Here is a 15,242-nt window from a genome sequence, read left to right as displayed (position 1 = left end):
TTATATATATTTTTTTATAAAATTGTTATTCTGTCTTCTCTGTTCCTGCATGATGGGATGGAGAGGGGGGTTACTGATTAAATGAAGCAGCCTTGCTGTGGATGTGCTGTGTCTTGCTGCATTGCTTCTGACCCAGGGCAGTGGGCGAGATGCAGAGATGACTCGTCATCGAGAAGGAGCCAAGAAAAGAGGGAGGGAGGGGTGGTGAATGGGAGTGGTGTATGTGGGGATGAAATAGGTGGGAGTGGTTTTATGCCTTTGACTGGCTACCTCCCTTGTAAGGGGGAAAAGGCCCTTGGTATATGTATATATGTATTAATTATTATTATAAGGGTAATTATGCCGACAACATTGTATGGGGCAGAAACATGGAACATAAGAGAGGAAGAGTTTAAATGTGTAGGGGTTAATAGGCTGGATAGAGTTAGAAACGAAGAGGTGAGGAGGAGAGTAGGGGTGGAAAAAGAGTTGGGAGATAGGGTTGATGCAAGAGTATTGAGATGGTTTGGACAAATGGAAAGAATGAGTGAAGAAAAATTAAATGTTAGAAGTGTGGAAGGCAGAGGTGGACGGAGTGAACATGATGGGGTGACCATGGATGAGATGGGTGGATGGGGTAAAAGGTGCATTGGGAAAGAGGGGGATGTCTGTTGAGGAAGGAAGGGAGAAGACAGGAGATAGGGGTGAGTGGAGAATGGTTATATTTACCTAATTGTAGTTTACAGGAAAGAAGTAATACTTGTTGGATCCTGTCTCCTATTCTCTAGTTTTCTAACATACCTAGATTCAAATTCATGTATGTTTCCAACTTAACCTCTTCAATATGAGTCAAATATTCACACACACATTAGGTTGCCTGATGTATGATGATACATCACAATACAGGCATTACAAAATATAAAGTTACTGCTGTTCTACTTGTTCTCTTACACCTTGAATAAATATAATGTCACAGAAAATGTGATCAAACCTGTTCACAGAATATGGAGGTCAGCAGCAACTACAAAATGAATATAATCAGGAAGGCGATGCCTCGTATACCCCACTTGCAGCTCATGACCCTTACTTAGGTACCATCATATTGAAGAGTTTTATCTATATCTTTGATTTCCAATTATCATATTTAACTTTGAACTCGTGTATTTTTTGAGCTTGGGCAGTATCACCTTCTAAGCTATTCCACGTATTTATACATCTGTATGGAAAACTGTATTCCATGCTGTGGTGCATGGAAGAGAGTGGGTGGGGGGATATGGGGGTTAGGGAGTATGTGTGAAAGACATTTTGATACAGCTTGAAGAGATTTCTCCCATCCCCTCTTTTTCTGCATAAGAGGATGGAGAGGGATGGTCACCGATTAAATGAAGCAGCCTTGCTGTGGATGTGTTGTGTCTTGCTGCATTGCCTCTCACCCAGGGCAGTGGGCAAGATGCAGGGGTGACCTATCATCCAGGAGGAGCCAAGAAAAGAGGGAGGGAGGGGTGATGAATGGTAGTGGTGTATGTGGGTATGAAATGGGTGGGAGTGGATTTATTTTTTGACTTTGGCTACTTCCTATGTAAGGGGGAAAATCCTCTGGTATATATTTGTATGATGTATTAATCTATTTATTTATTTACTTATTTATTTATTTTCAGAACAAGAAGTCAAGAAATTAAAGCGACAAGTTGGAGTCCTTAAACAGCGCAACTCCATCTTAGTAAAACTTTTAGAAGAAGCAGGTCTTCGCTTTGAATCTGATCCAGGAGGAGGAGATATTGTATATAGGTTGCCAGGTAATTTTATAGATGGATCTCTTGATAATGTTGTCTTTGGTAATATATTCCTAGCTACATGGCTACAAATTGCATTTTAGGAAGGTCCTTTACCATTGTCTTAGTATTTCTTTACCTATCCTTAACTCTTTGTTCATAAATACCAACAACATCAGCAATTTCCTTTGCACCAGTATTTGTTTTATGTAGTGCTATGATTTAAGCTGTTTTCTTGTATGACAAAAACTTGTTTTTACCCAATTGGTGAAAAAAAAAGTAACGAGGCCAAATAGGTGGTAAATCACAAGTTTACACTGGAGCACTGATATAGTGTAGTGCTTAATACAACAGGTAAATTCCAAATGAGTGTTGGTATCATATGCTGAGGGGGAAGGGAATAGCTGCCACCATTCACCATCATAAAATATTTGTGTTTTAATTTAACACCACCCTCAACACGGGGTGATATAATTATTGTCGTGTGGGTAGTCAGAGACTACTCACTTGGTTGAGACTGAATATTAGTGCTGTACTTCTGGCTGGTTCAGATGAGGGTCTAAGACAACTAGTGGCAGAGTTTGGAGGGGTACATATTTACCTAATTATAGCATACAGGAAAGGAGCAACACTTATTGGATCCCATCTTGCTCTCCTTTCTTGCATATTGTATGTTGCAGTCTGGATGGGGTGAAAGCAGATTTGAGCAAGAGGGGAATGCCTGTTAAGCAAGAGGGGAATGCCTGTTAAGCAAGAAAGGGAGAATGTGGGAGATAGGAGTGATTAGAGAATGTCTGTGTATGGATGATACTCTGATGCAAGAAAGGAAGGGGCTGGGGGATGGGGAGGAAGTAGAGAGTGGTTGTGTGTGAATGATATTTTGACACATCCTGAAGGGATTTCTCCCTATCTTCTCTATTTTCCAGTCAATTTACAAAGCATTCACAGACTGGTTGCAAAATGGGATGAGAAAATCATATGAGAGATACAAAGAAAAAATAAGAGAAGTAAAACATAAGATAAAAGAGGCAAAAAGGAGAGCAGATGTAAAAGGGGGGAAGAGTATGGCTAAAAAATTTGAAAGTAATAAAAAGATGCTTTGGAAGGAAATTAGGAGAGGAAGGGGAGGTGAATCAAGTAGAGACAAAAGGGTAAAATGGGCAGATGGAGAGATGATGATGGAAGAGGCAGTGGCAAGAGGAAAATGGGCAAAGTATTTTAGGGAGGTGCTAAATGTGGAAGAGGATCGGGAGGGAATGGTAATTGCAGTGGGAGGTACTAAGAAAATGACAGTGATGGATGAAGAAAATGGGGAGAAATAAGAAAAGATGAGGTGAAAGCAGTTATTAAAATTATGAGAGCAGGTAAGGCACCTGAGTTAGATGGGTGTCATGCAGTGTCTGAAAAAGGGAGGTACAGTGATGGTGGACTGGCTGGTGTGTTTGTTTAACCTCTTGAATATGGTGATGCCTATGTATTTTACATACATACATATACCAAGGCTTTTTCCCCCTTTCAAGGGAGGTAGCCAAAAAGAAAAAGGCATAAAATCATTCCCACCCATTCCATCCCTAGTTATATTTACTTATAAGTAAGCTGTATTTTACGGAACGAGAGCTATGCTCGTAGTGACCCATTTTCGTATCTCTCCGCATCCAGTTTGTTCTTGAAATCTTGTAGAGTTTTGGCACTCACTGTTTCCCCATTTAGTTTGTTCCAGACATCAATCACTCTGTGTGGGAAGCTATCCTTTTTCAGATCTCTTCTGTAACTGTCCTTCTTTAGCTTCTTCACGTGTCCTCTTGTTTCTCTTCTGTCCCATTTTAATAAGTCGTTTCTATCAAAAACTTCCATCTGCGAGTGGATATGAGGATGCCAGTGTCGGCTTCCTGATTATATTTATTTTGAAGTTGTAGCTGAGTGACCCTGGTATTCTGTGAACAGGCTTGATCACATTTTCTGTGACATTTATTCAGGGTGAAAGAGAACATATATAGCAGCAATAACTATATTTTGTAATGTGTTTATTGTAATACGTCACTGTACATCAGGCAACTTGATATGCATGTGAATATTTTATTTTTATTGAAGAAGTTAATGTTTGTCTAAAGGAGGGTAAAGTGTTGGAAGAGTGCCTGTATACTTCTGCTTTACAAGGGAAAAGGGGACAAATGTGAGTGTAGCAGTTTCAGATGGATCAGTTTGTTGAGTGCATTTGGCAAGGCATAAGGAAGGGTTTTGATTGAGAGGATTAGGAGAAGAACAAAGGGAGTAATTGGTGAGGAACAGAGTGGGTTTAAGAAAGGTAGGGGTTGTGTGGATCAAATTTTTGTGGTAAGACAGATATGTGAGAAAGCAAAGGGAAAGGATTTGTTTAGGTCTTTATGGATCTGGAAAAGGCTTATGACAGGGTAGACAGGAAGGCACTGTTGAAGGTTTTGCAGATGTATGGGATTGGAAGAAAGTTGTTAAGGCCAGTCAAGAATTTTTACAAGAGTAGTAGAGCTTGTGTTAGAATTAGAAATGGAGAGAGCAAGTGGTTTGAGGTAAAGGTAGGACTTCAACAGTGATGTGTCATGTTGCCATGGCTGTTCAATATGTACATGGATGGGGTTAGTGCAGGAGATAAATGGAAGGGTAATGGGCAGGGGACTGGAGATGATTAAAGAAAATGGAGAAAAGTTGGAGGTAAGCCAGTTGTTTGCTGACAACACTGGGCTTGTGACAGGATCAGAGGAGGGAATAAGGAAGTTAGTGATGGAGTTTGGGAAGATGTGAAAGAGGAGAAAGTTGAAGGTGAATGTGGGTAAAAGTAAGGTGATGAGATGTACAAGGGGAGAGGATTGTAACAATTTGGAAGTGGGTATTAAAGGAGAGAGGTTGGATGAGGTTGATAGCTTTAGATACATGGGGTCACATGTGGTGGGAAAGGGAGGAGTGGAGGTGGAGGTAGATTGTAGATTGAAAGAAGCAAGTAAACCTTGGGGGGTTAAAAAGTGTAATGAGAAATAGATATTTGGGAATAGATGCTAAGAGGAGATTGTATGAAGGGGTGATTGTGCCAATGGCTTTGTATGGAGCAGAGAAATGGAACATAAGAGGAAGAGTTTAAATGTGTTTGAGATGAAATGCCTGAGAAGTATGGTAAGGGTTACAATGTTGGATAGAATGAGAAATGACGAGGTGAGAAGGAGAGCAGAGTTGGAAAAGGAAATGGGAGATAGGGTTGATGAAAGAGTATTGGGATGGTTTGGACATATGGAAAGAATGAGTTAAGAAAGATTAGTGAAAGAATTGTGGAAGGCAGAGATGGATGGAATGAACATGAGGGGATGACCAAGGATGAGATAGATGGATGGGGTAAAAGGGCATTGAGGAAGATGGGGATGTCTATTGAGGAAGGAAGGGAGAAGACAGAAGATACTGTGATGCATGGAAGGGAGTGGGTGGGTGATGGGGGGGGGATGAGTGGTTATGTGTGAATGATATTTTGATGCAGCCCAAAGGGATTTCTCCCCATCTTCAATGTTATTACATGAGGGGACAGAGAGGGGGTTACTGATTAAATGAAGTGACCTTGCTGTGGATGTGCTGTGTCTTGCTGCATTACTTCTGACCCAAGGCAGTGGGCAAGATACAGGAGCAGCCAATATGAGAGGAAGGGAGGGCTGGTGAATGGGAGTGAAATGGGTAGGAGTGGAATTGTACCTTTTTACTTTGGCTACCTCCCTTGTAAGGGGGAAAATCCCTTGGTATATGTATGTATGTACTGTATTCTCTATTTTCCACATGAGTGGATGGAGAGTGGGGGTTCCTGATTAAGTGAAATGGCCTTGCTGTGAATGTACAATGTCTTACTGCATTGCTTCTGATCCAGGGCAGTGGGTGGGAGTGGGGGCATTCCTTTTGACTTGGCTACCTCCCTTATAAGAGAGAAGGAGCCCTTGGTATATAGATATATAAATGTTGCAGTCTTGAATATAGTTTAACAAAGTACAAATCTTAAACTTCAAAGTAAGACTAGATTAGATTCTTTGTGATGAATGATAACTTTGCTGTGAACATTAGAAATAAAACATTTATGCAGCTATTTGGAACATTTTTCATGTCTGTCTATTTGATGAGAGGGAGGAAAGGCTGGTGGATGGGAGTGGAAAATGGGTGGGAGTGGGTACATGTCTTTTGATTTGGCTACCTCCCTTATAAGGGGTAAAAAGCCCTTGGTGCATATATACAGTGAGTCCTCCTTATACGGTAATTCTTTATCTGGTAAATTCACAGTTACAGTATTTGGTAATTACTTCCCTCGATTCTATTTACGGTAAGAAAATTCACAGACACGGTATCCGCACGTGTTTTGAAGAGGAAAGACCAGGGAGAAGTCTGTCATACCCTATTATTACATGTTATAATGGGTTCGGTATATGGTAATTTCAATTTGCGGTAAGGTTTTCAGGAACGCATATGTACCGTATAACGAGGACTTACTGTATATAGTTTTTCTCTTTATTTTTATTTTTTTTCACTTATTTATATGCATTTTATTCTCCAGCCATAAAATACATACATACATACATATACCAAGGCTTTTTCCCCCTTCCAAGGGAGGTAGCCAAAAAGGGAAAGGCATAAAAACACTCCCACCCATTTCATCCCTAAATACACTCCACACCCCTCCCACCCTCCCTCTCATCTGAGCATCTGAGCCATAAAATAGTTTAAAAAATCTCCTGCAACTCAAATTTCCTCTCATATCAGCTTACACTACCATTTCACCACATTTTCACACAAGAGAACTGAGTCAGTAGTTGCTTCCTTCCTTGTCTACTTACAAGCCAGGGACACAAACAACCATAGGCTTACAACATAGAGATCATTGAAAGGGCTGGAGAACTATTGTTAGCTGTCCTTGGGTTGCAGGTTTTTGGTTTGTTATTAGTTTATTGAGCCTGAAGAAAAAATGGTGAACTTTTGTTTAGATTTACTTGATACTTTGTGTTGGTATAAGTACTCATTGACATTTTCTGTCCCTTTAGGTACCTGTGCCCATGATGAATGTGCCAATATCTTAAGAAAAAGGTTCATAATTGGTGTAAGGGATCCCGACTACAAGAGAGATTTATCTCCACATGATGTTGCTGAGCAGGAGAACAAGGGAAAGAAAACAGTCAAAGGAAATGAAGACCAAGTCATATCAAATGCTAAAATCAGCACTTTTACACAGGAAAAGACAAATATGGATGTTGTTAAGGACAGAGATGCAAGGGGACTTGAGCAAAGAAATAGAGATAAGCTTGAAAATAGAAATGTTCAGGAGACAAGTGAAATTTCAGCATGTGTGCAAAATGTCGACAGCATGGGTCAGCAGGATGGAACTCAAGTGACTGTGCATTGTGCCAGCAGTGATAAAAAGATTGTTGGTCTTGTTAAGCAACCTAAAAAGCTCTGCACCTCTGATTTCACTCCCAGCAGTGGCAAAGAGAGTTTAATTGTGGAAGAATCTAGTGAAGATGGAACTGTCACTGTGAGCATTGTTGAAGGGGAATCAGAATGTAGTGAAACAAATATTTTAGGTCACTGTCAGGAACCTACAGATCCAGAGGGTAATACAGTTCCAGGTGCTGCTACTGTTCCCACATCAAGTACCTTGAGACCAGGAGAACCAGGAGAGGAAACAATTCATTTGATTGAGACTTCAGGTTCTAACCCAACAGTTGTTCTTCATGAAGTAGAACCTGTTGCTGATATCTCCCCTCCAAGGCAACCGCACATGACTCACAGTAGTAATTCATCTTCAGTTTCAGCCATGAATCCCTGCCCAGAAGGAATAGCCCAACAAAATCCAGTTGTTAGGGAAAAGGTTGTTACAGGAGTTGCCAATGTTGGTTGTGACACACAGAGCCAGAAAGTGGTGGTTGTTCATAATATAGGCCTTGGGCCTGTGCAGATCTTGCAGCCAACTGGTTTACCAGTAGAAAATGGTTGTCAGATGACCTACGTGACCCCATCATTGTCTGGAGTACCTATTATGTCCACTGGCACGTCACCCTCTCTTGTTCAAGGCAGTAAGATAGTGAAGATGGTAAGTCCCTCTCCTATGCTTCTATTACCCAACCAGCACCTTCTGTTATCCACACCACCACAGAAGTTGAAACCCATCGCTCCCAAACCATGTGCCTGCCGACCAGTGCAAACTTTCAACACCAAGACCTCCAGCTGTCAGATGCATACCTCTTCCCAGCGAGGGCAAGTTTCTCCCACAAAGAATGTTGTACCCATTCAACCTGCCCCTAAAGCCAAGCGTCCCTTGACTAGCGAAAGTGGTGCAGAGCGTGCTGTCAAAAAGAGCAAGAATTGTCAGGGAGATGTCAGGATGCAGCCCAGTTTATCATCTCTGCCAGCAAGAAATGTTGCAGTCAAAGAAATATCACTTCCTCCTGTTGAAGTCAGTGCTGATCAGGACTTACAAGAGATATCCACTTCAACCCTTTCTGGACTTGTTCATTCTGCTGGAATCATTGAAGAACCATTGGAAAACATAATAAACATTCGTGTAGATATGGCCTGTGATATTACAGAAAACATAAGGACTACTGAAATTGATACGGACAATCCAACCGATGAAAAACTTGCAGAAATGCTACGGTCTATAGATGATGATGATGGTAATACATGTGACTTTACCTCTCCTCCAGCTTCCCCTGCTGTTGATGATACCCAGTCACTTCTTCAACCAAGTGGAGAGCAAGAATTAAGTTTAGCTTGTCAGAAAGAATGCAATGAAAGTATTTCTAGTGAAGCAAAAAGTGCAAGCAAAAAGGTTGAAAACAAATCTCCAGTTTACCCTCCACAAAACACTCCAAGCAATGAAACATCTAGCATGGATTCTTCCAAAAACACTCCAAATGAAAAAATCTGCCAAAACTTGAACACTTCTACAAGATCATCTCTGGTTGTATCAGCAGCTGCTTCATGTGATTCACGTGCATCGCTCAACAATAGCTCCTATAGTATTACAGCTTTATGCTCCTCTGCAAAATTGCCAGAAACAAGCAGACAAAGTTGTCCAACCACAACTTCAAGTTACACTTTATTGGATACCTCTGAATCCACAAGAGCTTTGCCACATGTCTACCAAACTTCACTAGTGGCTGCAGTCTCCTCTACATCTGTTCCCACGTCCTCCATCTCTGTTTCTTCTTCAAAATGTTCTCTCAAAGAACCTGCAAACACAGTTGCAGTTACATGCATCACTTCAAGTGCTGCAACCTCATCTTCTGTTATGACATTAAACTCATTGGGAAGTTCATTAGCTGTAGTGCCAACTAGTGCGCCCCCTCAAGGATCCACCAATACATCCACCCTCCATTCCACAAATTTTTCAGCATTCCCTGCTCTTATCAGTGGAGAAAATATGCAGACATCACAAACATCCTCTTCCTCTACTTCTCTTTCATCAAATCATTCCTTGATTTCACAAATCTCCACCCCCATCACTTCTCTTTCATCAGATCAGTCTTTCATTTCACAGACATCTTCATCCACTGTTCTGTCGTCAAACCATCCTTTGATTTCACAGATGCCTTCCACTGCTACATCTCTTCCGTCAAACCTCTCTTTGGGTGCACAAACATCCTCCACCACTGCATCCATTTCATCAAATAATTCTTTTAATTCACATTCATATCCCAACACACATTCAAGTTTTCCAACCCCAGTAACATCACATTCAGAAATAATTTCAACAAAGAATACATCTTTATCTGATTCTATACCTTTATCATCAAGCATAAAACCTCCCTGTACCACTACTGAGCATTCAAAAGCATCTTCAAGCTCTGCATTATCCATGTTATCATTATCCACATCATCGTCACCAGCACCACTGCATACCTCTTTATCAAAGTCATCAGATTCCAGCAAAACACATTTTCCTTTATGTCTTTCATTACCTTCTTTGTCATCATCAAACATTGCTATGACATTACCATCATCACAGAAATTCCAAGATTACTCAGAAATACAAACAGCATTAATGCCCTTTCAACCAAATTTCAGTGGCACTTCACATCAGTCTTCAACAGGCTCAACCTCATCAACTTCTTTTTCATATCGCATCCCTACCACTACCATGGCTACTTATACATGCATTCCCTCTTCTTGTGCCCAACCTCCACCTTGTATAACTGTATCATCCCCCCTATCGACACCTCCAATATCATCCTCTCTTTCTTCATCCTTTTTCTACTCGGCCACTCCATCAACATTTTCAAGTGTGACTCCAGCACAGTCCACACAGCAGTCATCTTCAATGTCTTTCCCAGCTCCATTGTCTTCGTTTCCTCTATTTACATCAAGTAAATCCTTGCTTTTAGGGTCGGGTTTGGCACCAACCTGTACTGCTTCATCCACAGGAACTTCTACTGCTTCTACTTCTGTATCTACATCTTCCTCTACCTCACTCACAACTGCCTCTTCCAATTCTTGTGTCACGTCTTCTGTCACTTTCTCAACTTTATCTATTACTTCCTCTTCATCCTCACCATCCATATCTTCTTCTTCATCCTTACCATCCATATCATCCTCATCCTCAACCACTAATTCATCTTCTCACACAACTGTCACATCAGTCACTGCAACACCACCATCATCATTGTTGTCATCATCACCAACATCATCATCATCATCATCAGCATCATCATCAACAACAACATCAACATCATCATCATCATCATCATTGTTGTCATCATCATCATCATCATCAGCAGCACCAACAGTAACAGTGTCATCATCAGCAGCAGCAGCAGCAGCATCATCAACATCATCTTCATCATCAACATCATCATTATCATCATCATCATCATCATCGTCATCATCATCATCTACCCATACACTGCCTTCACTTTGCCCACAGAGCACAAGCCAGAAAACAGCTGTAAAATCAGCTATACCACTGGCATCATCATCAGTTGTTGAACCTGTTAGCGTTTCAACAAATACAACGGGAACAGTTTATAAAACACCAATTCTGTCCTTCCCTCCCACATCGATGACTTCCCTTTACTCACTTCCTGTGACATCAGTGTCATCACTGTACACGCCACCTGTGTTAAAAGCTGCAACAGAAGTTTCTAATGTATGTCAAACTTATACAACAACTGCTTCAACAAGTTCCTCATTGTTAACAGTTCCAACTGTGTCTCAGACGACTGTGGTAGTTTCAAGTACTTCATCTTCAGATCCAACATTATCTACATCATCATTACTTTCATCCTCATTGTCATTATTATCATCTTCAGCCTCCCTTTTACCTTCATCTCTCTCACCATCATCATCTTATATGCCATCTGCTTACCCTCTCATTACTAGTTGTTATACTTCAAGAAATGCAGACTTAACACATCCAGATGCATATGCAAGTGTTATAACTTCCACTGCATCAAAGAATCGATCCATTGAGCACGTGTCACATGGGTCTTTAGCAGTAACAGCAGTTGCAAGTGTGCCAGTTGCTACTGTAACACCAGCTGCCACTGTATCCTCGTCATCAGGCCTTAAGACCTGGTCTCCAACTGGAAAGTTATCAGCTGTTTTAGGCCCAGCTGAGAAAATTGAGCCCATTTCCATCTCTTCTTCTGCAACACAGTCACATTCCTCCTCAGTAACAGCAGCAGCCCAGGAGAGGTCGTCTGATAGTATGAAAACATCCATCTCACAAGGTATTATTTATTGTTTCTTTAAGACTGAAATACAGATCCAAAAGAGGGAACTCTAGTGAATTTTTGGGGGTTTCTAATGTAATCATTACACTCAACACTGTTTTATTTAATTCCACCTTAATAATATATATATATATTTTTTTTTTCACAGCAAATGCTTCAGATGTAACAAAATCAGGAGGAGCATCAAGAACCACAGGTGCAGCGAATAATACAAGTAATATACTACAGGGATCTGAAAAGAACACCAACCCACCTGTTAGAACTACCCATGATATTACATCAATGGCAAACAGAAGAGCTGGAGCAACAAATGGATCTTCTTCTATACAGCCTCCTTGCTCCATTTCAAACATATCATCCTCAGTTTCATCTCAAGATATAACTCCCACAACACTTACCATGCCTACACCTACTGTAACTCAAACTTCATTCTCAACTGATGTGGCCAAAACACCAAAATTAGATAATGTCAAGATTTCAAGTTCTCATACTAATATCTCAGAAAAACAAATTAATACTTCTCATTCATTCAAGTCTCGACCATCACTTGGCCATGTTGACGGAAGTAGTAGCACAAAAGAATCGTCAGGTGTACCTTCCCATACTGGCTCTTGCTCACGTCCAGTAGATATTCAGAACAAGGATGAAGTCCCTCATGCAAGTGGTATTAGTAAACAGAAAGATCTTCCAAGTCATTCAGTTCCACCAGACAGATTTCAAGGGTTTACCCACTATTCTCTTGATTCAGTCACTGAAAGCTCGAGGGAAGGCCCAAAGAAAGATAAAATGGAAAGCATTCCTAATAGTAAACCATCAATATCAAAGTTACACGAACCTTACCAAGACCCCTCTGGTTCAACAAGTCAGCAGCATAGTACAGCCATGACTCTTGGTGCAAATGCAGTAGACAGACATCAGCAACAGGTACAACAGTGTATTGACAAATCCCCATTAGCTGTGAACCCCCGAACTCCAAGTACTGCAACATTTAGGAGCCCAGTTCATCAGCCAGATATTGATTTGTCTCCACACACAAATATTACTCAGTCTAAGCCTAAGCAGCAACCACCTCCACAGCAGCAGCAACAGCAGCAGCAACGACAACAACAACAACAACAGCAACAACAGCAGCAGCAACATCAACAGCAACAGCAACAGCAACATCACAGACAAATTCAAACTAGCCATAACCATTCTTCAGAAAGTCTTAGCACAAGTGATGCTGAAAAACAAAGGAAGCAGATGCAGTTCAGTTCTCATCAGCCACCACAGCAGCAGCAACAGCAACAGTCCAGGAGCCATACCCAACATAGCACATTGTCACATCAGCTGCCAAGCAAACCGCAGAATAACCAGAAGCCTGTCCAGATCACACAACCCACATCACAAGCTCAACCACAGCAGCAGCAACACACAATTCCAGTTCACCATCAACAGCAACCTAATCTGTCTCTGACCCATCAACAACATACTCATTCAACTCAACAGAAACAACAAACACCTCAGACTCAGCTTTCACACCATATGCAACAACAACAACAGCAGCAGCAACAACAACAGCAACAACAACAGCAGCAGCAACAGCAACAACAAAGCCAACAGCAGCAGCAACAACAACAGCAGCAACAGCAACAACAACAGCAACAGCAGCAGCAAGCTGCATCGAGTGGAAACCTGTCAACTCAGGGTGGGCAGCACTTAGTGGGTCATGGGGGTCATGTTGGGCAACAACACACTGGAATGCATGGGGTGATCTTGCCTGGAATCATGCAGGATCCTGTAATTGGAGCAGATATGACCAAGACCCCCATGCATCTTCACCATCAGGGCTCATCCATGCATGCACAAGTTCATAACACAACTGGTCTGGCAACCATGCCTCAGCAACCTGCACGGTCTGCTTCTGTTGGATACATGCAGTCCACAGCTGCAGCAACACCAGCAACATTTGATTACAGCCCATACTACCGCAAGCATTCTCCAAGAACAGATACCAGACACCAGTACTACAATTACAAACAACATCAAGGGCAGTATCAACTTCCTGACAGCCTTCATGATCCAAACATGCTTGCTGCTTCAGACCCTAGGATAAGTAACAGTGCCTCTGCCATGACTTTGCAGCAAGTTGCACCATTCATAGACACGGTAGAGGATCCAACCCTTCGGCCAGCAGCAGGAGAACCCACTTCAGATCATGTACGCTGTTTCTCTGTTAGCCATTTGGTCAGCCAGAATACAGACTCTAATAGGAAAACAGGTTCACAGAAGGAAGGGAGCACTTCATCTAACCACCAGGAAGATAAGAGTAAAGATTCGCCAAGAAGTAAATCAGGATCTCGCAAGGCTGAGAGTAAGTCTCGAGGTTCTAATGGCAACAAGGGCTCTCAGAGTAGTGAGACACATTCAAGACGAAGAAGCCCTGCCAGAGGATCAGGATCCCAACAACAAAATAGTGGAACAAGTTTAAGTAACACCTTTAACATGTGGAGTAACAAGAGCTCACCAAGTCACAAACAGGGGCACAATTATTCTGCTGAAGCCCTCATTGGAACTCAGAATTATGGACGAACATCTCACCGCCCCACTCCCAATCAGAATTACCCCATTATGGCACACAATCAAATGTACCAAACAAATTATGCTCCACAGCAGATGAAGAACTTTGTTCAGAATACTTCCTTTGGCTATTCTGCACATGATCGCAATGCTCAAGGGGGCTGCAACCCCGACTATAACCTTCAGATTCACACTCAACCTTCTGGTTCTCTTCCATATGGAGGAAATATGCCCTATATGCCCACAGGCTACCCCTATCAGAACCATCTGCCCCCTACAAGTTCATCAATGCTCTCAAGTGATATCATGGCTCCGCCTCATCCCCCAAGTGCTTATCCAAGATTTCATGATTTTGGAGGAGATCAGACTAATTTCCCTCCAAACCCAACCTTCCCCCTTCCTCTTGATCCCCAAGATCCATGTAGTGCAAGTAACTTGATGGGGGCATCTAGTGCAGGAATGGGAATTCGCACAGCACACAATGATCCTCCACAACTCTCTGTTTCTTCTGCATCCTATTCGCGGAACAGTAGCAGCCGTAGTACCAATAACACCTCCTTAAACATTGGCCCCAGTAATAGCAGCTCTAGCAACAATACAAATAATAATAGTAACAACAATAATGGAAGCAGTACCAGTAGCAAAAGGACCAAATATAGTGATACAGGCATGGGTTCGGGTAATTTGCTGGACTCGAGTGCCCTTGCTCATATCTCTTTACATTCATTTACACCACCATGTGATGACCCTTCCCTTGTCCACTCCAACATCTTCTCCACCACACCTAGACACCAGGGCAACTTCTTTTTAGGAGCAGACAACTTAGTTCCTCTCAGTACTCCTCAATATCCAAGTAGCAGTGGGGCCCCTACAGGACAGTTGTCAACAGGAGGAATGCCACCTCCAGGAAGTGGCGCCCCTCGTGGTACAGGCATGGCACACATGCTTCCTCCAGGTGCACCACCAGGAACAGTTCCCTTCAGTCCTTTACGTATGGTGGACCGCCAACAGGTCAACATGGGACCAGGACCACCAGCTGGTCCTCACCTCTCATCCTCCCTTTCGAACTTCAACCTCACTAGTATCATTCCGGAGATTGATGGCAAGGTGGGAATTGGAAGAGGGATTTGTTATCGTCCTGAAATGTAGTGCACGGAAGTGTTTATAAAAGACAATTAGAAACTTAATTTGTATGATATGTAATAGTAAT

At 42.0% G+C, this 15,242-nt stretch overlaps 1 protein-coding gene across 1 annotated transcript in view; it reads left to right on the top strand.

Annotated features, from left to right (window-relative positions):
- The window catches only part of LOC143026387 (uncharacterized), a 39,441-nt gene that overhangs the window by 18,520 nt on the left and 5,679 nt on the right, over positions 1-15,242 (top strand). The window contains exons 3-5 of the mRNA XM_076186670.1: positions 1,638-1,775; positions 6,788-11,470; positions 11,622-15,139. Coding sequence (XP_076042785.1) covers positions 1,638-1,775; positions 6,788-11,470; positions 11,622-15,139 — 8,339 coding nt within the window. The remainder of the gene's footprint in view (positions 1-1,637; positions 1,776-6,787; positions 11,471-11,621; positions 15,140-15,242) is intronic.

The sequence above is a fragment of the Oratosquilla oratoria genome, chromosome 6, assembly GCF_046742065.1.
Source record: "Oratosquilla oratoria isolate Oo_2021 chromosome 6, ASM4674206v1, whole genome shotgun sequence".
NCBI lineage: Eukaryota > Metazoa > Arthropoda > Malacostraca > Stomatopoda > Squillidae > Oratosquilla > Oratosquilla oratoria.
Note: the sequence above shows the minus strand (reverse complement) of the source record. Positions and strands in the feature narration are given on the sequence as shown.